Here is a 26,923-nt window from a genome sequence, read left to right as displayed (position 1 = left end):
TTTAGTTTGATGCATTACAAGTAAGTCATTAGAAACCCTGGTGCAAAAAGTTCACAAGGTCAAGCTGAAGAAACGGGTGCAAAAAGTAATCATGCTAGAATTTTAAAAGATTACTGTGCAAAAAAGTGGTTGTCCTGTGGTCTGAATACAACCCTTCAACAACCTCATTCACCTTAAACATTTTATTAGTAAGCATATTAGCCCATTCATTACTTTTTTACTTTTTTTTATCAAGAAACCTTAATCCAGGCTGTTTAAGCACAAACAATATGTGAGAGGATGCAAAAGAGTTGGAAATAAAGTTGTTGAATGGGCCTGATGGTAATAAATAGGCTCTTTAGTGTCAATAGTACCAGAGAGAGTATTTCATACGTAGTTTTACAAGCAATTTGTATATACTGAACACTTCATCCATTTATCTGCTGAGCTGATCCAATAGTCAGCTTTTTTAAAAAATTCCACTGATGGTAATATACATTTAAAACATGCTACTTTTGCATTGATGCAGCATGCAATCTGCAAAATAACTATAAATTATGTTTTAAAATAAATGTAGCGTGGAAAAATGTACAGCACATGCCTCCAAAATGTGAGACGGAAGCATGAGGTACAGTAATTGAGCAAATGTACTTTTCATCACTGCAAAGAATAAAAGCATTGCGTAAACACAAACAAGATGGACTGAAATAAGGACAGCAAAAGGTAACAAGCATTAAAGAGGATGCATGAGTTGCCAAATATTTAAATAAAGTTGCATCTCCAGAAATTTTCACAACAACATCATGACCCAGCATTGGGCGTGGGGCAGGAAGTGACTCTCTCTCTCTGCAGGAAACATTAAATCATCACAATATCCTTTATTCTGAGTAATGTTTTTTGTAGTTTGGCCATAAATTTGAGCAAAAAATCATCATGCAGAGACGGCTGAAATCTGCGCTCCGACACTGAGCCCCGAGGTTTTCCTGTGGTTGTCAGCAGCTCTGTAGACGTCGAAGTTGCAGACTAAAAACCACGAAAAAGACTGCGAAGTGAAAGCAAACTAAACCAAAGACACTGCAGTAAACTCTGATGCTGTCCTCACGTACACTCTCTCTCTCTCTCTCTCACACACACACACACACACACACACACACACACTATCATGTCTCAGTGCTGTACTTAGCCCATGCCCAGAGGCGCTCTCTTCATGACCAATCAGATAGATACAGGAAGCAGTGTCCAGCAGCACACCCCACAACTCGCATAATCTGCACTGCCTCAGGAATCATCCTCTGACATGTGAACGGAGCTGTGAGGAGAAAGAAGACAACAACAAAAGTGTGAACACCAACAAGCTGAAGAGTCTTACAGGAGCCGGCGGTAAGTTACGGTCACTTATCAGGATAAATGAACAGAATGACAGAGCGTTTAGTTTGTGATGTTGTTTTACAGCAATTATAATGTAGTTCATCACATTGAAAAATGAAGTCATTCTTGGTATGACATCCCATGTGGTGAATGTAAGATTGTCAATATGTCTGACAAGATTTGATGAGCAGTTTTTAATATATACAGATTTTTATATATATATATCACAAGTGTTTTAAATTTCAAGATGAAACAAGTCATTCATTTTTTCAAAATCATCTCTTGAAGTCATTTGTTGCTTCTGGGTGTTTGTAACTGAATTCACTGGGATGGAAATCAAACAAGTATCGCCATGTGACTGCGCAGCATGCGGTGGTCGTGTCAGAGCGATGCTGACAGACTGGAGGGTTTTTTGTTTTTTTTTAAAGTTTGAAGTTATTGTCGCCGTCTGTTTTTACGACTTCTCTCGTCTCTGCTTCACTTTTTAGTCTTCAGTCCTCATTTGACCGAGGGGTCAAAGTGATAAAAGGTATGTCCCTCGCTGTCACCGGCTAACTGGATAGGAGAGAGAGGAAGGAAAGTGTGTGTGTGTGTGTGTGTGTGTGTGTGTGTGTGTGTGTGTGTGTGTGTGTGTGTGTGTGTGCACCACCACCACACAGTCACAACAAAGACAGTTGGCAAAGTACACATTCCATGGGCGTAGATGTGTCGCAGGAAATCCCACTCCCTTTCCCAGAGGACCTAAATAGAAACACTAGACACACAAATAAATATGGAAAGAGAAGAAAGAAACACCAGACATAAACAATACAGACAAACATTATTAGCTTAAAAAGACTTACAGTTCTTATAGTTTTAGATTTGACTCATTTAGAGTTTAACTTTATTCAAAAACAGAATCAGCTGATAAATAATTCCCTTGATGACTCAAACTAATATCTTTGCATGTTCTTGGGTTTTTTTTTTCTCTTTACTGTCAGTGCATCTTATAATATAACAGACGAGGACCACAGGAATGCAAGAAATACTGATGCATAGAAAATAAATTCATAAATTAATGACAATAAATACATTTATAAAACTTTGAAGAGGTCATTTCATGCTTTTTAGGTTTTTTCTTTTCTTTTATGATAAATATATAAAGATATATTTATACAACACCTGTTACATAGTGGCACACATACTATAACTTTCCTTTTATGTTACAAAAATGCTGCATAACACAGTAATGTTATGCAGCATTTTTGTAACATAAAAGGTAAGTTATAGTATGTGTGCCACTATGTAACAGGCGTTGTATAAATATATCTTTATATATTTATCATAAAAGATATTCACTCCTGTCAGCTAGCAGACAAACAGTTGCAACTGCTGTATCGTCGTTATTTTAGATCACACTACCTTCCCTTCTCTGCCTCTGATTGGCTACATCCTGCCCGTTACGTAATGCGTACGTGCGACTCTCAACAAAGATGGAACAAGTCACTCTGTTGCTAAAACGGAGCGTTCAAGACACAGTGTGTAGAGGGACGTTGCAGCGATGCACCACACAAGAAAAATTATGTTGTTTTTTTATTTAAATGTAGGACCCCTGAATAAAATTATGAACATGGAAATTAGCATATTATTACCTCTTTAAAGATATTAAGTACATTCATTGTTTTGCAAGGAAGAAATTGTTAATTGGTTTTCTAAAGCTCATGAGGTCATAAACAATGTTATGTGTTGAAAACTTGTTCCTTGGAGTAAACATGTATGTGATGCTGTGATCCTACTTTTCACCTTGTTATAAGACAGCGTACCATCACAAGGATTTTGAAGCTGTTATTTTAAGGTAAAAGAAAAAGTTACATAATGTTGTTTTAATGTGCATTTATTGGCACAAGTATTGGGACACACACCACAGTATCTGTATCCTGAAAGCTGATCTGCAATGCCCGTCTCTAGAAAGACCTTTTAAAGTACATAAAACATAAAACTCAACAACAAATACACAAGAGACGACACAAACACACTCAACAATATGACACAGACAATAAAACATGACATTTCTTGTTCCATTTCCATCATAAATACAAAATAATTTAAGTTTTTTTGACTGCAAATTCACCTATACGAGACAATAAATCTTTGCCAACAATGCAATCACAGCAACTGAACATAACATTTCTAGAGTAAAAAGCTAAATCTGAGAGAAGGTTTGAAGACCTGCTCTTCCTCTGCACTTGATGCTGGTTGCAGAGCATCAGTGTCGTCAATAGAGGGCAGCATTCATTTCCAGAACAGCCGACATACAGGTGAAGTGAAGCTTTGAGCAACACAAAGCCACCTGACAGTCAGCGAGGAGTTCAAAGTGTCAGCAGCCCAGATTCAGTCTCTCACTGATGCTCACAGCTGTACAGCAGCGAACCTGGAACAAGGTCAGCGGTGTTAATGAGCTTTCTTTACAATCCCGGCAGCACAAAGCAATTAACCATTGTTGGGTTTTCTGCCTTTGCTTTTCAGGATTATCCCCGTGCAGTGTAGAGTCTATAAAGCTCCTTCAGTCTTTTGTGTTTGGTACAAAACTCCAGTCATCTGTTTGATACAATCAAACAGTCTTGTCACTCTGTGTTCATCCTTATCAGCAGAACTATCACGTTACCTTCCCCTCGAGAGGCCATAAGTAGCTAAACTGGATTTCCTCTGTTGTGAACATTCTTAATAAGGCATCCTGAAGTCCCCTGTGAGGCATTCAGGAAGACGCAGAGAGTCACACAAGTTTAGCCGGATCACAGAAAACTCAGCCGTGCCTGCAAACAGTGTAATAATCTGTCGGGTCCGACTGCTCCCCTGCTAAAAATACTGGCTTTTTTTTTTTTTTTTTTCGGATGGATCCTCATGACTCCACAGTGGTCTAAAATTGGTAAGATGCCACTGTTTTATTTTCTGAGAGATTGTATTAGATATGCTTCACAGTAGCGTCTAAGTTTGGGGGAATGTAATGCGTCTTCTGTTCTGAGATGGAGAAGTTGGGGGGTCGGGGGATTTTGTGATTCAAAACAAACTCTCTGTCGCTCTGTGATCCATCATTCACTCAGCTAATGGAGTGGGTGTCTATGATGTCTAAAGCAGAGGTGACACACAGGAGCAACAGGTGCTGGACTTTGTATTAACAATAATAATCCATCCATCCATCCATCATCTGTACACATTATGTGTACGCCGCTTAATCCTCTGCAGGGTCGCGGGTAACAATAATAATAATAATAATAATACCCAGAAGAGGCTGTTCCAACACATCCATCCCAGCTGGAGGAAGAACAGAATCAAAGCATGGGAAGCAGGACAGAATTCATGTTCTTGGCTTTGTGTGTCTTGTGGAAAAACCAGGGTGAACTCACTCACGCACTGAGGTCAGCACAGGAAGGGCAGCCCTGCGCTGGAACAATGGCTGGGATTTAAACAAGTCTTATGTAACGTGTCTCCAAGCCTGCAGGACACAGTTGACCACGATCCAGTTATAACTGGAGGTGCACTGGAAAGTCAAGTCAAACAGAGGGTCCCCTTGTTGACAGTCTGCAGATTCACATCTCTTTGCTTTGACAATGCCTTCCCATGTTTCTTTAAATTGATTATTATCGGCCTGTTTGTCCATGTTTCTCACAGATCCATCAAAGCCATCCTCGCAATGGAGGACTTAGTCGAGTCCCTCGGTTTTCCACCAAGACGCTGCACGCCAGAGATCGGAGAAGTAAGTCGTCTGCTATGACACAGAACAAACAAAGAGACCGTAAAATCACATTTTAACCTCAAACATTATGTTTGAACCACAGAGCGATGGAAAGATAAGGCTGCACATTACACCTGTTTGTACACTATAGGTTTTATGAATCCATAAACCGGTGCTGCTCACGTAACAGCCCAGAACTGAACACAGCTAACCGACGACAGACATCGAGTGACGTTAGCCGCTTTCTGCCCTTGAAGCAGGTTATCTGAACGTCCACCCGGTCGAGCCAGACAGCTGGACAACCTGATAAGTGTGTGTGTGTGTGTGTGTGTGAGTGTGTGTGTGTGTGTGCCAGTGTTGTGCAGCTCGTGTGGGCTGCGCTGAACTCCTGCACTGAACAAACTAGACCATAAAGTGCCTGCATGGTACATTAAGAGCCTCCTTTAATAACCTTGAGGCGGGTCTGGTAATCCCGCGGTGTCAGGTGGACGACAGGTAGTTTTGTTGAAGTGGTTTCATGGAGATTTCCAACACTGGGCTGTTCCTCAGGCTGAGGATGTAAATACATAACATATGATGAGGTATTCTGAAGAAAAAGTGGAGGATTAGCTCTTTAATCACGTGTCTATTTGGGGGATTTTATGTCCACCACCTTTCAGTTACAGGTCCAGGTTTTGTCACCTTTAAAGATGCACTGTCTAGTTTAATGAGACATTAAAACGCAGGATTTTAATCTTTATGATATAAATGAGGTTATAACAGACATATAACAGACATGTGTGTTGTTTCCATGAGTGAATAATAAACAAGCCCAGGAAACTGTACTGAAGGGAAAGGTGGAAATAAAGTGTCTCAGCAGTTTACTACCCAATTCAAAATGCTGAAATTGTAAACACAATTTTAAGTCCCATTTATTCCGTGTCTGAATGAGGTATTTCTCTTTTTTTTCCTGTGTTTCATGCTCCCCTCTAACCAAAAACCAGCCCCAACCTGTGCAGGGTCCGCCACCTATAAAACAAAGTCAGACAGGATGAAAATTGTGCCCATTAAGATCTTTCTCTTCTGATTCAAATGTCTTCCCCAAAAAACTGCGTAGTGCACCTTTAAACATTGCATCTGTTATGAGTCTGTGATGAAGAGCACCTGCCGGCGCGCACACGGAGCGCATCCATGTCAAGTCTAATAAATCAGACGTCATTAATTGGGTAGTAAAGCTGCCGGGGGGGGGAGTCCGGGGGGGGGCTGTCTCTTCTGATGACTCCGCGGTAGTTCCTTGTGCGCACACACACACTCGCTCACACACACACTCAGCAGTGCGCCTGTGCTGCGAGGGGATGGCCGAGCTGAGGTAGACGCGTCCTGCCTGGCGAGATAAACCTCCGTGTGCGTTTGGTTGTTTTGGATGCAGGGAGCACACGAACACACAGCCCAGCCCAGGTTTTTTGAGGGGACAACATGCGGAGTCCTGAGCGGACAGTGTCGCTGCGTTGTGCCGTCGCTGTGCAGCAGTAAACGAGGAGGTGCCGGCGCGGTCCGCTGCTGCGCCCTGGATAATGTCTGGACTCGCAGAGCCCGAGTGCGCAGATCTGCTGACTGGGAAAGTTGTCCTCCGCTCGTCTTTTGGGATCTGAGACAAAAGATGCATCTGTTTCGGAGTCATAATTATCAAGTGTTCCCGGACCGACACTCAGGGGAGACGCCGACCATACGAGGCATCAGCTGGGTACGATGCTTTCCATGTTTACTCCCGAGCAGAAGTAACTGAGGAGCAGTTAGGAGGCTCGTAAACTGAAGGCTGGCACACAGATACGGTCAGATCAGGATGAGAGAGATGATGATACTCACATTGTTGTGATCCGTGGTGGAAGAACAGATCTTAGAAGTAGTTGTACTAGTAGAAGTATCAGTACAATACAGTAAAAATACTCAGTTACAAGTAAAAGTATATATAAAGTCAATACAAATATACAGGATTGTGTGTTTAAAGCCCATTATGATCAGTGATGAAATGTAACTAAGTACATTTACTGAAGTATTTCACTGAAGCACAATGTTGAGGGACTTTCCTGCTACTTTATACTTTACTCCTCTACATGTACTTGATTACTTCAGTTACAAGTTACTTTATTAGCAATTGAATTAAAAAAACACTTCAAATTTAAAGTAAATATGTATTATTTACTACTTTTTATACATTACATGTATTGCACAAGATACCTTTGATACTCAGAGACTTTAATATCAGATGCTTTTACTCAAATACCATTTTTATGGGTAACTTTTTTACCAAAGTAATCTTTTAACATGATATCTAAGTGTGATTTTTGTGCACTTTTAGTAAATTACCAAAAGTAAAAGTACTCGTTATGATGAATGTCTCATTTTCGAGTAATCGATTACTGTATCATACTTCACGATGTGTTAATGTATCTGTAATGCTGCGACAGGTAGAGTCGAGGCTAATGTCATTTACTTTATAGTCGGTTGTCTTAATCAGTGATGATACACAATATTTAATTAGTTGTTATAAGTAACTAGGAGCCTAACTAACAAGTAACTAGTAACTAATGTTGTCACGTGTGTGTGGTGGAGTAAGTTAAGTACTGACTTACAAAATGTGGTGTAGCAGAGGTATGAAGTTACAGAAAATGGAAATATTCACAGTACAGTCGAGTAAATGTGGTCAGTTACATTCAACCACTAATTCTCATCATCATCATCATCATCATCATCATTGCCACCATTGTCTTGCATTGTCTTGTAATATGAGAGAAGATCTTGTGTTATCACGACGTTGCAAATCTCAAATTTTAAACATCTCGAAGCTGAACGCTCCTGAAAAAGTAACTTCAGTCGTGACTCGTTTAGAGAAATTTGGCACCTGGTGAACGTTTGACACACGATGGCTTAATGACCTTAAAAGCCTTTTTGTTGAAGTGCGAGTCGCCCTCCAGCGCACGAGAAACACTGCATCTAAAACACTTATACTGCTGCCAACGGAGAGTCAGTAGGAGGATCAGGAACGCTGTTTGTCACGGAGCAGGCGACATGTTTATGAAACAGTAGGTTGGAGTTAACTTCACACTCCACCTCACCTCCACTGTGACACAGTTCAGGCCCCCCAAAAACATGTTTTAAAGGAGCAGGATTCCATCTATTGTTTTTAGGAGCGTCGGGCGTGGGGACACAAGACGGCAACAATGCACAAGCTTTTTTGATCAAACTCAGGTTTAAAAATAGCGTATTGTTTATTGTTCACCTTCGCCCGTTTCACCCCCCACGCTCGGTTTACAGAAGAGTTTGTGGAAGAATGTGAAGGGGAGGTTTCTGTTCCGCGGCCACAGGAAGACACAGAGCAGCGGTGAGGCTCTCGGGTTCTAAATTTACTTGACTTTTAAGCATCAGGGAGGTCAAAGACAACCGTAAATCTCCAGAGGCTGCACTCTCAACTTCCTGCAGCTACCAGCCAAAATATCAACATCATATTTCACATGAAGCACCTCAAAAGGTTAAACTACAAGGAACAGTTCGCTGACAGATAACGCTTTGGATCCAGCCCAGTTTGACACCAGACAACCTGAGCTTAAGAACGTGACACATATTCTCTCAAATGGAAAAAGGAGTTAAACTTGTCGACGCTGCTAGAAGTGAGTTTATTCAGGTTATCTTACGCATGATGGATTATATAAGAGCACCTCCACAGAGATGTCCTAACCGGGCCAATAACAAGATTTACACAAAAGTGTAAAGTTCAAGTTGACAGCGTACTGAAAGCACTCAAATCATAAAATATCAAAATACATGGACCTGATGTTACAAGTATCAGAGTGCAGGAGTGCACCAGCACCAAACCAGTGTGATCTCCCTGACTGTATGACTCGATATTAATCACAGAGTCACCTGTCCTTTCTATAATATCACCTAGGAACACTTTCTGTGAACTCCCAGTCTGGACAGAGTCAGCTAATAGGAGCACTAGCTGTGTGGCTAACATCACATTAGCTGACAGCTAATGGCTACACTGTCTCCTATTCATTTGAAAGCAAATTCTTACATTTGGCATCTTTAAAGAGATATTCCAGGTCCCAGCACATAGTTTCAGGCATCAAACATCTGCTAGCTTTGCCAGATTTCTGTTGAAAAGTGAACACAACTCACCACTCTCCTGCAGCAGCTAGCACGCTGTTGGGAAGCCCTGACGAGTCGATTACCGAGTGCAGTAGAGTTCCGCAGCTTAAGGATGAAAAAGTTCATATGTGTCTTACCTGCCAGTTTATAACAACTATTATCGAGAGCTGACAGGGAAAAGAACGGAATTGAGCATTTCTTACTGCACTCGGTAATCGACTCGTCAGGTCTTCCCCACAGCGAGCTAGCTGCTGCAGGAGAGTGGTGAGCTGTGTTCTCTTCTCAGTAGAAATCTGGCAAAGCTAGCAGATGTTTGATGCCTCGAACTATGTGCTGGGACCCTGTTTGTACTGTTGCTGAAGTTTGGTGTTGTTCTGAGCATTATTTGTGGCTTTTTGATGGCGGTTTCTTGGTGGAGTCATAGACTGCAGTGTATTGTTATTGTGTGGTTACTAAAACTACATAAGCTAACGGTCAGAAAACTTGATCTCTCGAGGGGGGTCTTACTTGATGTCACGTGTGCTAGACTATGGATTAAACTTACGCCCAGTTTCCAGTATCTCATGTCAACAGTTTACATCACTGCAAACCACAGCGACATCAGTACGAACGTTGGCATATCAGCTTCACATTATATGCTTATTACCCACCTTTAACATCAGCAGGTGGAGGGGATGGAAGTGAAGCTATTACAGGCCAACAGACTCACAGTGTGAGTCACACTACTGGATATTTTAAGGACACCTGAGGGTATTTCCAGCTGGTTATCTGTTGATAAAAGTTGGTGCTTTTTAAGGAGACCTGCAGGCGTTTCCATCCGAGATTGTGGCTATCAAAAGATGTATTTTAAGCTAAGCACAGTGAACATAAAAAGTTTCAACACAAAGAAAAGTTTTGACTGATTTCTGTGGTTTTGCAGAAACGTACTTGGCTGACATTTACTCTGGCGACTGGGTTCAATGGCGTGTCTGTTCACTGAGGGGTGATATCTGCAATTAGCACAGTTTCACTGGCACTGAGGCATTTAGTAATTCCTTCGCTGAGCTCGTGCGGGCGGAGACCTCTAACAGGGTCAAAACTGTCCTCATTCTGCTGTCATCATTAGAAGATGCCAGGCCATCGTCTCCCTGTCCTTGTCGCTCTGGCATTCCAGCGCTGAGACACGGACTCGACGCAAAACAAAATGCCACACATTCACAAAAGGTTCCTAAACATGTCTGCCCGCCGGCCTGCAGACTTGGGGAGGACTCCACACGATGTGTTTGCTCACAGGGCACATGTGTCATTTTGGTCGGCTCATAAATGATAAAACTAAATATATGGTTTTATGGAGTCGTATACAGTCAGAAATACTTTGAGAACGAGCTTCACGACGAGTGAAAACTGTATCATGTTTTTCCAAGCTCTTCGCCCACAGAAGCAGACTTTGCAGTGGGAACTAGTTGTGTTGTTTTATGAGCGAAGTAAAACAACTTGCAGTGTGTCGCTCAGGCTATAATCATGTGACGTAGCTGGCTGCACAGCAGACCAAACAAAACATGCCACAGAGTCTGTCTGCAGGAGGACTGGAGACGTTTCAGAGATGTGTATCAGAGATGTGATGAGCTGATCACAGCTTCCTGATCAATACAGACAGCTCGGTGTGTGTGCGTGTGTGTGTGTGTGGATGGCAGCTATGCCATGTGATCATATCTTAAATTCTTTGCAAGCTGCTCATACAGTGCATCGACGCAGCGCTATGTAAAGGAACCTGTATCTCTTTTTAGCGACCAGTTTTTCCTCTCAACGTGAGCAAAACAATGCTGAGACACAGTGAAATACGGTGCCTGTAAAACAGTTTTCCTAATGCTTCCAGATCTGGAGAGAAAACAATCGCCCTGGGAATAAAGTTGGACAACGGTAGCTGCGAGGGGATCATAAAAACATCAAAACCACGCCAGAAAGAGGAAACGCAACTTAGGCCAAAGTACAGACGTGGGAATGTTGAATGTTTGTCCATGACAGCAGGTTTGACTTCGGCCTGATCTGACGTGTGTGAGCCTGGAGAGCGAAGGGAGTCTCCAGAAATACGATTAAACCTCACCAGCGGCGTCAAGCTGCAGTGCGTTTGTGAAGAAATTCAAAAAGCCTGTTCATACGAGAGGACAGTCTGTGGTTAAAAGCGCCCTTTTTCACATAACAAAATGTGCGTGGCGGCAGGTTATGTACTCTCCCTTTGCTGATGTCTTTCACTCCCACTTCATTACACCCACCCACATCACACCAGCGACAATGGCAGCGCAGCGCAGGTTGAGGTAATGTGTTTGTGTTGACCTTCATCCCGATGAAAAGAAAAATAATCACTCCTTCTATCTGGACGGTCCAGCTTGGTTATAAGTGTTTTATTTGAAACTGGAGCGAGATTATCATCGGCGACTGGTCCGGCTAGTTCCTCTGGAATGTCGTGTTCCAGAGCGAGTTATCTGCTTTATTTCAGAGGCTTTAGAGATGCAGAAATGTCTGACGTGTCTCTCTGCTTCTGTTCCTCTCAGACTCCGCTGCCTGAGGCCTTAAATTCAAAGGACACGATGAAGCAGGTGAGTAGATCAGATAATGATGACGAGGGGAATCAAGCGGTCTTACAGGTGTTTTAGGGCGAATCTCAATGCCAGGAGCAATCAAACCAGTATGGATAGATTTACATGACTGAACAGGGTGTCTGCAGGTCCTTAAAATACATGAGATAGTCTTGAATTTGAATTTGTGAGGTTTTAATTGCTGCAAACACTTTTAATCTAAAACATTTCTGATGTTACCAATCATTGAACTTACTACTGAAGTCTGTTTAATTGTATTATCATGTCATTATATACATTTACAGTCTTAAATGGGGTTACAATTATCTTCAAAAGGTCTTTAAAAGTGTTAAATGTAAGTGTCTGATACCTTTAACGGACATTTAAATGAAATATGACTGTAAAAAAAACTTGGATTCTTTATAGCTTCAGTCATTGGGGTTAATTATTACTTAGCGTCTCGTGCTAAGTCATGTCATATCCTTTATCCTCCAGAACAATTTCATAATCAGGTTCTTCATCACACATCAGGCTTCTGTCACTCTGCTAATTCGCTGACCATAATATCTGACGCCGGCTGGCAAAGCCCTCCTCGACTGTTAGTCTTCAAACGATCACAGTCCAGCTGGCCGAGAGCCGAACTGACCTCCGCCTCGTCCAGAGTTGCAGCGCTTGCATCCTCTCAGACTGCTGAACTTGTTCTTTTTGTTGTTACAATATCCTGCATTACTACTCAAGCGAGTCTTTAAGAAAAACACATTCCTAGCAGGGGCAGGCAGTCACAAGGAGTCTAAAGGGCACTTCAGGGTCCACAGTTAATTGACCCTCCCCACCCTGGCAGGCCCCTCGCGCTGCTTTATCTCAGCTTCTTCGACAGCATGTCAAGGAGAGAGCCTTTAAAACACTGATAACAAGGACGTGGCATGGAGAGTGAATCTAGTTCGGTCTCCCCCATGACAGAGGAAGTAGGTTTCAGGAGAACGAGAGCATCTCTCAACCCTAAAAGAATCAGTGCCTCGTCCATTGAGTTTTGTCCTGAGAGTGATCGCGTCTGCAGGAGGCAGGTGCTGCGATCCTCTCGCAGGTTTGTTTGGTTGCTAAGCGAGCGTTGGCTCCGGATTCTGAAGGACCCTAATGAGCACCGTACGCTGTGATGGCGCTGCAACAAGATGGATTGTTTTTAATAACCTGCGTTTGATTGGATTCCAGCGTTCATACGCAGAGAGAGAGAGAGAGATGGAGTTTTCCTCCGGAGACGTGAACTCCCAAAAGTGAAAAAATCAGTCATTATCTACTCAGACACAAGGTGATGGAAAAGTCAGGGAAAGTTTTGTAGTCAAAGAAATGCATTCACGGGGCGTCACAGCAAAACAGCGTGGCACCAATCTCCTGCACAGCTTGGACTGGTTTTATAATGTATGAAACAACCGGAGTAAAAAGAACTTTACAGCTCGTCAAGTGCAATCCAAGTCTCTGGTTTGAAAATATGTTATTTAAAGCCTTTTTTTAAGCCCAAATCTGCTAAACTACAAGTGTTAACCCACACCCCGTTTTATGTTGGTGCAAGAGCTCAACCACATTAAAAAATGACATCTTCTCACTTCAATTTGGAATCTCGGGGCTTCCGTAGATTTAGATTATGCCAGACGAGCAGCTCGTCTCGTCCCCAGCTACATCAGTTTTTTTTAGGAGACATAGTTTTGCTGTAAAGCTCCGGAAGTACTTTCTTGAATACTACTTCAGCTGACCTTCCATCAGTATGAGTAGATAATGAGAAGATTTAATGACTGAATTTGAATTTTTCGATGAACTTATCCGTTATTAGCCCTTGATTATTGTTCATGTTTAAAAGACACAACAGGCTCAACTTGGGTGCTTAATCTTTAAAATAATAGTCAAAAAAAAGGCGCCATATTGAATACACTTCTTAACTTCCTTTGCTCAATATGGGATGAATTGCTTTATTATTTTGTGTATCTTGATGCCAGAATACCCGCTGAAGAAGAACATCCATGTGTTTATATTAATGAGTCACTTTAAAAATTACTTTTTTACATTTGGGTAATAACAGCTTCATGTGGTGAGGACCAAAGGATTGAATCCAACCAGATCCGTCATGTATCGCAGGATGGAGACGTCGCTGTCGTCTGCGTGGGTCTCGTATTTTTCTCACGTAGACGGAGGGGAGAAGTCAGATATCTGCAGTCCGCAGAGCCGCATTAATCTCCTCGTCGACTCGCGCAGCGTTCATCTGTAGCTGCTTCTCGCACAACACAGCAGCCCACCGAGGTCACATACAGAGAGCGAGGAGCATAAAAATGTCTCGCCCACAGAAGGAGACACACGGCGGATGACTCCGCTCGTCATCGTTCCACCCGACGAGACAAAAACGCTGGAAAAACAGAAGCCGCACGCACTTCAGAAAGCTTGTGACTGAACTCTCTGAGCCAGACTGAAGTTAAAGAAACATCAAACACAGAAGAGATGATGTGATTATGCTGTGTCAAGAGACAATTACAACCTGCTGCCAAGCAAATGACTGTGCACTTCTGTCTGAGAGTGAGCATCTGCCTCCCTGTCGAGACTGTGAGCGAACTGCAGCCAGTTCTGCATAAACACGAGTGCAGTAACTCAGACTCATATGTAAAGAACATGTAAGTCTGACAGTTTAGGTGCAAACCAGTTTAATTTTTTTATTATTATACTTCAGCGCATCACATCAGCAGGTCTGAAAGCGCTTTCTGAACGCAGCCTCTTGATTGTAAAGTGACCTCAGCGGTGCGACAGACCCCGGTTATAAAACAGTTTACGACTGCCTGTCCAAACTTTACAGACGGCCTCATACATCAGCGTTTGGTCGCTGTACACCGGCCAAGCGTGTATTGTGCTCAGGAAGGCTGTTTGCTTTGTAACTCAACTCAGTTGGAACAATAATCTGCGTCCAAGATAACGTGATTAGGCGGCCTACATGCAGACAGTAAACAGCATCACCACAGCACAGCAGCAGCTCCAGACTGAACTGCAGGGAAAAGTTCTCTGCAGGTTTACATGCTGGTGGCGAAGGCCAGGTCCACTTAGTTGGAAAAAAAAAAAAAAAAAGGCTTTTGATTTTGTTTTCATAAAGGCCGGGGGTTGGGTAATGGAAAACTGTCTCATCAGGAAAATAAATGTCTGAGCTGACATGCCTGAGAATGTGAGTGTGGGAGCTCCCAGAGGAAAACAGGCCCCTGGGAATACTGCTGACCTCCAGACAGCACAGCTCCAGCAGGGGCACAGCAGACGCCTCGTGGCCTGTTTGCTCTGGAGATGTCTGGGAACGAGCCCGATGTGGGAACGACAGGTTGAAGTGTGTGCTGCACTGCGCTACCAGCAGCTGTCCGTTACAGTGGCACATTATAATTAGCAGTTCTGTGTGAACGTAGAGATTTAACACGCATGTGTCGTGACCCCAAGGTGGTGTTGTTGTCATGGTGGTGTGGCGTCAGCAGGCGTCTTTTTTAAATCCTGAATGAGTTACTGGTAGTTTCTTGGCGCTGGCTATCAGCACTCTATTTAGAAAGGGACAGTTCACCCCAAAGTAAGATGTACATATTTGTCCGGAGCTGCCTGGTTTTGGAGATATCGGCTGCAGAGACGTCTGCCTTCTCTTTAAACGTAACGGAACTAGATGGCTTGTTTCTTTCCAGAAATCATGACCCAGTTGGTCAAGACTGCAAGCAGTTTTATGCAGGAACTGTTTTCTTTCTACCGGGAAGTGAAGCTTGGATCTGCTAATGGCCATCACAGCTCATGAAACTCTCTGGAGGTCTGCAGAAAGTCTCCTCTAGTCCCTGTGTGGACGGCCGTTAGCCCTCGCAGTCACCAGAAGCACGTCTGGTTGCAGCCTACGACCTCGTCCTTCTGCGTGGAGGCACAGCTGATGGGTGCAGCTGGAGTCTGGACTTGGATTTCAGTTTTTGTCGTTCTGTCTACCTGCATCTGCATTTGGGCCCTCGCCATTTTCCCACTGTGATATCCAGGCAGAACGAGGCGGATCCTAAAACTCTGGAACTCACAACGCCAGAATAATCTAGACGGATAAACAGCACTACAGATAAGAGGAAGACATATTTTTTGCATTTTGGGGTGAGCTGTCCTTTTAAGGAGGAAGAAACTGATGTAGGAAGTGTTCATTGTTATGTTTCTGTGTGCATCTCAAGACCACCACCTTGGGCAAACAGCGAGAAAAAAAAAAAAAAAAAAATCAAAGAACAAACAGTCACTCGTGAAATCACAAGACTGGGTGCAGGAGATGTGAGGAAGGGAGGAGGGGGAGACCGGCAGGGAGGGGCAAAACAAGAAATGTCTACAATCATGAGGAAAACATATATTGTTGGATGGCAACAGAGTAAATCTTGAAGTGGCGCATTACAGAAGCAGACAAAGCAACTTTGGTGTTACATAAGCCTTGTTTCTGCATCAGCGGCTGCCAAGTTTCTGCACCCTCGTCCGCGGGCTTTTTGGGGTCGAACCGAGTGTAGTTGCGTGCATGTGTGTGTGTGCGCGTGTGTGTGTGTGTGTGTGTGTGTCCGGGGTTCAAAGGAAGTACAGTGAGGGTGGTCGGAAAGTGAAAGTTTTGCTGTCGCTGCGTGCCGGGCCGGAGAGAGTGAGAGTTGTAGAGGCTGGGAACTCAGCGAGGTGTGGGAGGGTTTTTTTTTTTTTTTTTTTTACATTTTTAACACATTCTCACCTCCCTGCAGCCCCCACACACACACACACACACACACACACACACACACACACACCCTACAACACACTCCAACACCCACAGAAATCTCCACTCACGCTGCTGACGTTTGTGCCATCACACCTATCTCCACGCTGAGGGGGAATAAAACTTCTCTCTCTGTCTCTCTGTCTTTTGCACAAACACATGCCCACTTGTTTCTTTTGCTAACTTCTGTCTGCCGCCAACACACAAGTGAACCGTTTCAGTAAACAAGAACGCCTGTGTTACACATCCTCCTCTCTCATGTACTCAGCCCTCTCTCAGCCTGTTTCATCACATCATCAGGAAGGGAACACAGCTCAGATTTGTATCTATATAAAGAAAGATGACTTAGCAGCTCAATCTTTTCTTTCTTCTCTTTATCAAGTTTCTGTCAGATCGTGTCGTGAAGGCGGCGAGATCCCTGTACAGCATCATGATCGAGAGGAACCCCGGTCTGATCCGAGACAGGAAGTATCACCTCAAAACATACAGGTACCCACACTGGGCCGAGGCGGTGTCACCTGTGTGACTCTGACCTCTGGGAATCACAGTGTTGAATTTACCATGTTGAACTTCTCTCACAGACAATGCTGCACTGGAAAGGAGCTTGTCGACTGGCTGATGAAACAAAATGACTGCCTGCAGTCCAGAAGCCAGGCAGTCGGGATGTGGCAGGTGTTGGTGGATGAAGGAATCCTTGTTCATGGTAAGAAACTAAACACCTGGAACAATCATTACAACCATGAAAGCTTCTGGATATGTTACCGCTCCAGTCATTTGGAACAAACCATTCACGAGACGACGTGACATCAGGCGATGAACTAGTCCAGCGGTACTGTGTCTCGGGTCGTTCAGCACCAGGCCGCATTATTTATCTCTCCGGAAATGGAAAATACTTTATTCAACGAAAAAAATGTGTTTCTGTATATTCTGTGTGTTCCCAAAAGTAAAACTTGGAGATGTAACTTGTAAAGTTCTTCTCAGTTTTAATTAAAGCCTCTGGCCGCCTGTCAGAACTAAAGACACATTTACATAATGTTTCTCGTGTTTTTCTGGCGAGCTTGGCGTGCTCTGTAGAAGTATGTGGAAGTAATTCCACTTGAAATCCTGTCATATTCTGGTATTTTTTAATATATTCTGATAATAATATCTCAGGCAGCACTCGAGAATGTCCCAGAAGTGCTTGAGCGGTCTGGAATCTGTTGACGGCGCCTGCCAGGGCATGTGTTTTACATTTTGTTTCTCTCAAGTGTTCATGAAGCGCTTACGCTCTTTGTTTTGGAGGCTCTGTCTTCCTCGAGGAGAACACTCCAATCAGGGAGTAAATGCTTCATCATCATCATCATCATCAGAAGAAGAAGAAGAAGGGGATCACTCAGAATAGATTTGCACTTATCTTCATCTATCTTTGTCATTCTGGAGTTTTGTAAAGTTTAATTCTCCTGAAGGTCAACATTTACCTTTTATTCCCTTTTTTTCCCCCCCCCAGTCTCTAAAGGTCTGGTTCCAATCAGCTGTCATTAATATCTTCCCTTCTGTGTTTTTTTTTTTTCTGCCTCGATCAAGTCAAACATGAGTTGAACTTCCTGGACAAGGACACCCAGTTCTACCGCTTCCAGGACGCAGAGTGCGGCCTGAACCACACGACGAACGAGAGGGAGTCGGACGACGAGCTGCAGGAGAGCCTGTCGCTGCTGTCTCAGCTCGGTCCGGACGCCCTGCTCACTATGATCCTACGCAAATGGTCAGCGCGTTAAACCTTTATACCAATACTGTGCATGAAAACAACAACTACTAAGTGTTAAAGTGCATCTGTGGCTGATTAAACCTGCTGTCTTTCTCTTTCTGTCGTGTTCAGTCCGAGTCAGAGGAGCGCTGAGGACCTGGAGGTCATCTACGAGGAGCTGCTTCACGTCAAGGCTGCGGCTCATCTCTCCACCTCAGTCAGTCACTAAAGCCACCTTATGTAGATTTCCTTATGTGATTATAAATTACTTTTAAGGCAGATTTCGTTATGTGTAGAAAAGTGAGGCAGTTTGTTTCAGGCAGATTGTGTGTGCACGTTGAATTCAGTTTGACACAAGAGCTCCATCTGAACCTGTTTTCAAGGCCAGTGCTCTTGGCATTGTATGAAAAATGTAAAAAAAAAAAAAAAAAGTGTTTTTGAAGAAAATCTGTGACATTTTAAAAACGACTGCCTCGTAATGTTTCTACCGTTTCCGTTCATTTGTGATAGTCAACCAGATCTTTGCACCCAGTTTCCTCTGATTCTTTGACCAAAGCACCAATAGTTTAACAATCAAACAATGAAAACAGGACTTAAGAGAGTTTCGGTCTCATTTCTTGCCCGTTTGTTCCTGCAGGTGCGTAAGGAGCTGGCGGCGGTGCTGGTCTTTGAATCACATGCCAAGGCCGGAACAGTCTGTGAGTGCGACAGCTCTGCTGATGTTTGAGCAGTCGAGCTACACACACACACACACACACACACACACACACACACACAGTTTCATTGTGAGGTTGAAACGCACTGCATATTTAATGAAACACACTCTTATCTCTGGTCAGGTATATTACCTCTACCAAACCGAGTATAACGTAAGGAATATTAAAACATCCTCCAGCCGTGATTGATTCATTACCTCAGTGGAGGTAATCAGGTCAACATCACTCTGCCCATCAGGCCTTGAATATGGAAGTCACAGCCCAGATACATGATAAAGCCTATTGTATAAACATGTCCTGTAAATGTCATCTTAGTGATTATTCACACATAGACGTGTGTAAACGATCGCTGTTGATGCTGACGCTCTTTTCATTGTTGTTGTGATGTAGTGTTCAGTCAGGGGGACAAAGGCACTTCCTGGTACATCATCTGGAAAGGTTCTGTCAATGTGATCACACACGGGAAGGTAAATATATTTAGAGGAATTGTCACCTGTCGACTGCTCTGTTGTTTGTTTGGAAGTGGATGTGATGCTGACGGAGCTGTGTGCACGCAGGGCCTGGTGACCACGCTGCACGAGGGCGAGGACTTTGGGCAGCTAGCGCTGCTGAACGACGCGCCTCGCGCCGCCACCATCATCTTGAGAGAAGACAACTGCCATTTCCTCCGCGTTGATAAGCAGGACTTCATCCGCATCCTCAAGGTGAGTCTGACCGGCCCGTTACTGAACGTGCACTGTATAAACGCCGCGGGTCCGATTCCACAACCTTTCGTCTCGTCCTTTAGGATGTTGAGGCGAACACAGTGCGACTTGAGGAGCACGGGAAGACTGTGCTGGTGCTGGAGAAGAGCTCCGACTGGGCCGAGCAGGGAGGAGCGGGAAACAACAGCAAGTGAGAAACTCCTGACGCACACACACACGCACACACACACACACACACACACACACCTCCAAGACAATACAGGTCACTTCACAAGCAGGTCCATAATCATAAAGACACTTCACCTGGGTGAGGTCAAATACTGTGTCACACCAATAACACAAACACTGCCGCTGGTCACCACAGCACAGGTGGTGTAGAGTGTACACATCTTTTTTGTCGAGCGTGGCTAAGATCATATTAAATGGCTGTTATCTGACAGCAGGGGGAAGGAATGGACTTCAACCCTGCCTCGTTTAGAGACTCGTTATCGGTCTTGAAGTGTTTGAGCAAACATGAGGTGAATTAACATGACGTTGACCTCAAACTTGACCTGATTTTACCTTGTTTCTTTTCTTCGCTCGCTCACCCTGCACAATACAACTTGCAGCAATTTGCAGATGTTTGCGTGTTAGCACACCACGCTAAGATGTGTTAGCTCAAAGCACCTCTGCGCTGACAGAACTGTGGATTTCATCGTTTGATGTCGAGATTCAGTTCCCGTTGGTCAGTTCGGCAGGAAGAATCGTTCATATTGTTCGTTCGTTCAGTCGTGTTTCTGGTACAACGTCGTTTAGCGGTGAATCATGGGTGACTGAAGGAGAACGATGAGCTGCAAACGAAATGAAATGTGTTTTTTTCATGGAAACGGTTGCTATGCTTTCCTGTTTCTCATTGGCTAAAACTCGACGACAGCGACCTAGACTCCACATACGATTGGCCGGTTCTCAGTCCTCTTCACCACTCTGATAACTAAAACAGTGAACAACACAGCGACTCGTCTGTGAGAAGTGAAACGTGGAATCAGGTCAGTTCGTTCGCGTTACAGAGTCGTTCCTTCGAACTGATTTGTTCGCAAACGAGCGATCTTTACTGGCTGCAGCCACTGCATCGTTCATCTGTAGTCACCTGAAATAGTAAATCTGGAGTCAAGCACATAAGCATCCATTACAATAATTATTATAATTATAGGCCAATTATTTGTAGTCTGGATTCATGTTTGTCATTACTTTCACAACTAATCAATTACTCATTTAATGACTGCGATGTAGTTGATTATGAAAATTGCTGCTGATCGATTAATCGAATAACAGGTGCGATTATTACGTTAATTTTAGAAAAAAACACAAATAAAGAAGCAGAGTGGACACACACAGAGCAACACAGTGGATTTCCTTTAATCCAAAACTGATCTGTTTCTTTTGTCTTCCTCTCTTGTTCAGGTACACAGTCATGTCAGGGACACCTGAGAAAATCCTGGAGCACCTGTTGGAAACAGTCAAGCTGGACTCTAATGGAAATGACGCCATAGGTGGGAGTCACAAGCATCTGAGTGCTCCATGACGATCAGACAGTCGGCTGGTTGGTTAACTGTGTTGTGTTGTTGTGATGTTTGTCTCGCTGCAGATCCCTGCGTGAGCGACTTTCTGCTCACCCACAAAGTCTTCATGCCCTCCAGCCTGCTGTGTCCCGCACTGCAGCACCAATATCCTGGAACAGTCGATGACGATGATGACGATGATGATAATAATAATAATAATAATAATAATAACGTGTGCCGCTACTGTTCGAAAAAAAAACAAGCAGAACATTTAACTGCCATACGTAAATGATATTCTGTTGACCCACAAAGTCGTTATTATCTCAGATTCTCAGTGCACAAAGCTTTTCTGTTTTGTTTTGTTGGGGGTTTTTTTTGCTGTTATGCCCTTTAACCATCGCTGCACGTACAAGGCAGAGCTCTCAGAGGGCTCCGAGCAGGAGAAGGCGTCCTACATTCTCACCACAAAGCAGAAGGTAGTGAAGCTGATCGGCCAGTGGGTGGCGCTGTACGGCCCCCTGCTGAAAGAGGACCCCATTGCTATGGACTTCCTGGAGGTGAGCTTGCAGCACTGTGTGTTGTGCTGGAAGATTATATTTGTTAAGAGGAGAATCAATAATTGTGCTCCATGTTGCTGAGACAGAGGCTGAAGAAGGAGGTGGCCGCTGATTTCCGTCTGAGCAGCGTGCTGAAGGAATTTCGGGAGAGAAGGAGAACAAAGATGTAAATAATCTCACAACATCTGCTGTCTCAGCCAAATGTCTCGAATCATGAACACATTTAATCTCTTGCTTTTATATCTCTACAGATTGGAGAATGGATACCAGTCACTGAGCAGGGTGAGCATCCTCTGACAGCTGGCTGCAGAATATTGATATCAGAGTTTCATCTGCTGTCATTTTTCCTCCTGGTTTAATGTCACTGAGTCACTCTGATGTTTGTCGACAGAACCAGCAGTTTGATTGGTTTTCAAACTGCGAGGAGCCGGTGGGGAGGCTGCAGCCAATCAGAGCGCACGATAAAGGTGAGCGAGGCACCAAAACAAATACATCAAACAAATCAGTGATTCTGTTTATGTACATGTGCATCAATTATCTTGTTTTTATGTTGCCGAAAATTACGTTAGCGTGCACTTTGGCGGGTCGATGAACATTTTAGAATATATCGTGTGATCCAAATCTTATTTTATTCTGGATGTCCGACACTTTCTGATGCATCTAATGGATCTTGATGAAATCTGGCATATGTAGGTGGCTGGTATCTACGAGTGAGTACAAAAAAGGGACGGAGTGCCACTCTAGTTATTTAGAAAATGTCAAAAATCATTCACCACATGAACCTTTGTCATCATTGTTCCTTCATATATTCATGCAAATGTGAGAGCACAACCTTTAGAATAAAGAAATACAGAGCAAACTGAAGCACACAAAATCTGTTTAACAGTAACAGACATTAACACGAGACAAATCTGTCAGGCGACCTGAAATTATCACCAGCGTGACAGGTGGCAGGAGCTAATTTCATCCCCTGGTTGCAGCATGGATGAGTTTACATGCGCTCATGTGTCTGTGGGTGTTTGTTTATGAATGACACACATCACCGCACGTCACTTCTCACGTCATCAGTCCTCAAATTTCAGCGTGTGCTGACATTTCGGCTCCTGTCTCGTCTCGGTGCAGTTCTGTATGAGATCTACCGGCCGGACAACAAACCTCTCACCCTGATGCTCCCCGTGAACACGTCTGTGCAGGACGTGATGTCGGCAATCGTCAAACCTGGAGGAGATCACGTCCTGGTCAAAATGAACTCCACGGGAGGTGGGGAAACAGAGAAAACACATCTTGTGCTTAAAGATATTGTGTGTTACTGTAAATGTGTGAAAAACAACCGAGCCTTCGTCATCAGTTCGTTCGTCTTTTGATCCTCACAGAAAGAGCTCAGCTGAAGCTGGATGCCACTGCGGTCTACACAGCGCTGGGACTCAACGAGAGACTGTTCATCTGCACGAGCAGCCAAGTGGATCAGCTGGTGAGGACTGCGGTGCCCTCCAGGTCAGACGTATCTTAACTATCATTGAAGCAGTTTTCACAGTTTTTCTTCCTCTGTTTCTCCCCCCAGACGCCTCTGAAGGAGCAGCAGGGTCCAGAGCGAGGAACGACCGACGTCCTGGAACAGATGAGCTCTAAAGACATCGCCACTGAACTCACCAATTACGACTGGGAACTGTTCACCGCCATGCACGAGGTAACACAGTTTACACGACTGATACCAAAACAAAAAGAGGAAGCTGCTTATTTACACTGGCGACGCTTCGTCACGGTGAAACTCGAGCGGTTTATCATGCGAGCGAAGCCAAAGCTGAAACCGGTATTCAGACATTTCCTCCTTTCTGGAGAAAAAAGATTGGCTATCTCTTCGACTGACACGTTTTCCTATGACACACTCCTTGTCACCTGTTATGTAACAGCGTGGAGATCACCTGGTCCTCCAGACTTCCTGCATTCTTCACATGACTCTGAGGCGAATCACATGAATAAAGTCACCTGTGAAAACTGTTAAGTAAGAAGTCTGCGGTCGTGACTCACCGTCTCTCCGTCTCTCTACAGGTGGAGCTCGTCTACTACGTGTTCGGCCGGCACAAGTTCCCCGGCGCCATCACGGCTAACCTGGAGCGCTTCGTGCGGCGCTTCAATGAGGTGCAGCACTGGGTGGTGACAGAGCTGTGCCTCTGTGAAGACCTGGTGAAACGAGCCGTTCTGCTCAAGAAGTTCATAAAGATCGCAGCAGTGTAAGAGTCAGATTTGTCCCTGAGCTCTATCAACATCTGTTGGATGTTTTCCCATAAGATTCTGGTCAAAACCTTAATGGTTCCAGGGTGAATCCTCCTACTGACTGTGGCCACCGTCAGGTTCACATTTTGGGTTTTGAGTCTTTAACAACTGGTTGTATGTCCCTGTAGTTAAGCTCCCTTTGTTGTCACTTTTGGGATCCCGTTACTTGTCATGCGGTGCCACCATCTGGTCAAAGATCGAGCTTGTTGAACAGTTTAGTTCGTGAAGAACCTCGAAAATTAACGTCAGTACCATCAGCCTCAGGTGTACTTTGTGTTTTGTTCTAATGAGCAAATCACAGCATGCTAACAAGCATCAGCACTCACAGTACATTAGTTCTCCTACAATGTCTTTTAAACCTGGTGCTCCTCCCTGTCGCAGATTAAAGGAGCAGAAGAATCTCAACTCGTTCTTCGCGGTGATGTTCGGCCTGAGCAACAGCGCAGTGCACAGGCTTTACAAGACCTGGGAGGTGAGAACTGCAACGTTCGTGATGATATTTAAATGTGACTTGAAACACAACTTCGGTGATGAAACATGAAACGCTTTGCTCGGTCGTCTGTTACAGAGAATCCCCAGCAAGACAAAAAGAGTTTACTGTGCATTTGAGAGACTGATGGTAAGTGTGTTGTTGTCGACACGTTCCAGCTCAAACTTTCTCCTGTTGATTTTAACAAAGCGTCAGAATGTTGTTTCTATATTTTCCGCTCCTGTCAGGATCCCTCACGGAACCACCGGGCCTACAGACTGGCTGTGGCCAAACTCAGTCCGCCCTACATCCCCTTCATGCCTCTGCTGCTCAAAGGTAACTGGCAGCGTCGCCTGTGAAGCATTAGACGAGAATGTCCTGTTCATTAAATCACTAAACACTTTTTTCTCACACCCAGACATGACATTCATCAACGAGGGAAATCCAAACTACGTGGAAAAACTGGTCAATTTTGAGAAACTGGTAAGACAAAAAAAAAAGTTCTTTAAATGTTGCTCAGCTTGATTTTTCTCCCCACTATGAGATAAATCTGAAATGTTTCCCTTTTTTCCTCTCATCCTCACAGCGCATGATCGCCAAGACGGTGAAAATAGTTCGAGGATGCAGAAGCCAGCCGTACGGTGAGTGATCCGGCCGACAGACTCACGCGCCTGGCTATGAATAACACACGAGGGATACCTCAGGTGAACAACAGGTGTCTGTTTTTTTTTCCATTCTGCAGTGCCGTCGTCTCCACAGAGGGGGCTGGCAGACCGGATGTTTCTGGAAGGGCCTGCGACGCGTATATCTACATGTGAGCTGCTTATATCTTCACATTAACAGTTTTGATATTAGTGCAGAGGGTTTCTTTCAGTCTCATTGTATTTTCTAGGCTCTGTTTCCCTCCACACCTGCCCTGCATCAGCCTCATTAGTTCCCAGTTGTTTCTCCAACATCATCTGCTCCCTCCCTGCTCTCGTTTCCTCCACTCTCCCCCCCCTCGCCTCGGTTTCTCCGCCTCTCTCCACCTGCACCTCATCACTATTCAAAAGCAGATCCCAAAGAAAATTAGCCTGTAACTGTGAGTGACAGGGTGAAAGAGATAGCTCAGAGTTACAGTTGTTTGGGAGAAATTTACTTTTTTTTTAACTGTTAACCCAGAGTCAGAAACGTATAAACGCCGGAGGACTAACAGCCTCGATTCCAAATAAGTTGTGACTGAATGCATCTGCAAGCAAACTTTGTTCACTGATGACAGTTTTGAGAAAGCAATCCTGATTTTTATTATACAATCACATGTTTGACAAAGCAGTGAACCTCGCCCCATCCCTGCACGTGAACGACTGAGCGTTTGGAGGATTCCCCTTTTATACCCAATCATGATACCACCACCTGTCGCCAACTGGCCTGTTTACCTTGTGGGATGTTCCCAACAGGTGTTTATGGAGCGGTCCTTAAAGTTCCCAGTCTTTTGTGGCTCTTGTGCCAACTTGTTTGCGACATGCTGGCTTCAGAATGCGCATATATATATATATATATATACAAAAATCAGCAGACTTGATGAGGTACAACAGTAAAAATGTTGTGTAAGGTCAAATTTCAAACACCAGACTTATGATCCTGTAGGCATTTAAGAAGGAAGAATACACTATGACCCAAAAATGATTTCTTCTTCTTCCTCTTCTTCTTCTTATCCAGACTCGAACCACGCCCTCCCTCTGCAGAGCCCCACCAACATCCGGCACTACATTCAGAACCTGAAGGTGATCGACAGCCAGCGCAAACTCACACAGCTGTCGAGAACGATAGAGTGCTAGGACTTCATCCCGCCAGTGCGCCACGACTCTGTAAAACTGTAGCACGAATCTGAAAAAAAAAACGAAGAACGGACTGTAGCTGGACGAACAAAAACTTCCACACCTGCCTAAATGAGAAGGATCTCTGCAGCGACTCTGACTCAAAGAGCTTGGACATTCATGCAGAATCTGTCTGCACAGGCCCGGTTCTGTGCTCGTGAGCCTTACATCACACCGGTGTATACATTCTCTCTCGTGTGTGTGCCACAGTTGGAACTGATCCCCCTCACAACAGGAAACGTTACAAACGTGCCGAGTGACGTCAAAATACATCGATGTGACATTTTTGTTCACTGCTGTCTGTGGAAGAGCCGTAAGAACACACACTGCAGATATTAGCCATAGCTTCTCACCTTAGGTCAGTTTTCTGTGCACTAGTATTTTTCACATTAAAGCTAATATATTGTATCCGATCCTTTTTATTTTTTTTTGGCGACCAGGTCATGAACTGACATGCATATAATTTCATACAATGTTGTTGTTTTTTCTAAATAAATTATTTTTCTCACGTGTGTGTGTGTGTGTTCTCAATGAAAGCACGAGGATATGTAAAAAGGGAAATAATTTTTTTTTTTTTTATTTAAAGTACAA

General features: G+C 44.0%; 1 protein-coding gene across 3 annotated transcripts; it reads left to right on the top strand.

Moving 5' to 3' along the window:
- The first annotated feature begins 1,229 nt into the window (after positions 1-1,229).
- On the top strand, positions 1,230-26,355 carry rapgef3 (Rap guanine nucleotide exchange factor (GEF) 3). Of its 3 annotated transcripts, XM_037103703.1 has the most exons (29): positions 1,264-1,359; positions 1,836-1,876; positions 4,996-5,080; positions 11,719-11,763; positions 16,878-16,984; positions 17,077-17,198; positions 18,059-18,236; positions 18,351-18,435; positions 18,856-18,916; positions 19,325-19,401; positions 19,492-19,638; positions 19,722-19,828; positions 21,079-21,167; positions 21,263-21,341; positions 21,583-21,733; positions 21,820-21,899; positions 21,985-22,015; positions 22,125-22,200; positions 22,856-22,993; positions 23,107-23,204; positions 23,295-23,420; positions 23,783-23,964; positions 24,389-24,479; positions 24,576-24,626; positions 24,725-24,812; positions 24,895-24,959; positions 25,063-25,117; positions 25,219-25,290; positions 26,175-26,355. In XM_037103703.1, the coding sequence occupies exons 3-29, from the start codon at positions 5,018-5,020 to the stop codon at positions 26,291-26,293; spliced, it is 2,583 nt and encodes an 860-aa protein (XP_036959598.1). In that variant the 5' UTR covers positions 1,264-1,359; positions 1,836-1,876; positions 4,996-5,017; the 3' UTR covers positions 26,294-26,355. The 3 variants fall into 3 exon arrangements, with proteins under 3 accessions (XP_036959597.1, XP_036959598.1, XP_036959596.1); XM_037103702.1 differs by lacking the exon at positions 1,836-1,876 and having other exon boundaries at positions 1,230-1,359; XM_037103701.1 differs by lacking the exons at positions 1,264-1,359; positions 1,836-1,876; positions 4,996-5,080 and adding an exon at positions 6,346-6,782.
- The last annotated feature ends 568 nt before the right edge of the window (positions 26,356-26,923 follow it).

The sequence above is a fragment of the Acanthopagrus latus genome, chromosome 7, assembly GCF_904848185.1.
Source record: "Acanthopagrus latus isolate v.2019 chromosome 7, fAcaLat1.1, whole genome shotgun sequence".
Lineage (NCBI taxonomy): Eukaryota > Metazoa > Chordata > Actinopteri > Spariformes > Sparidae > Acanthopagrus > Acanthopagrus latus.
Note: the sequence above shows the minus strand (reverse complement) of the source record. Positions and strands in the feature narration are given on the sequence as shown.

What these genes read in the sequence shown, in the direction of transcription:
- rapgef3 (XM_037103701.1), top strand. Translation starts at nt 6,462, where the DNA reads ATGCAGGGAGCACACGAACACACAGCCCAGCCCAGGTTTTTTGAGGGG. An exon ending in TGTCCCGCACTGCAGCACCA is followed by an intron (nt 21,342 to 21,582) that starts ATATCCTGGAAC and finishes CCATCGCTGCAC; the next exon opens with GTACAAGGCAGAGCTCTCAG. An exon ending in TGCGACGCGTATATCTACAT is followed by an intron (nt 25,291 to 26,174) that starts GTGAGCTGCTTA and finishes CTTCTTATCCAG; the next exon opens with ACTCGAACCACGCCCTCCCT.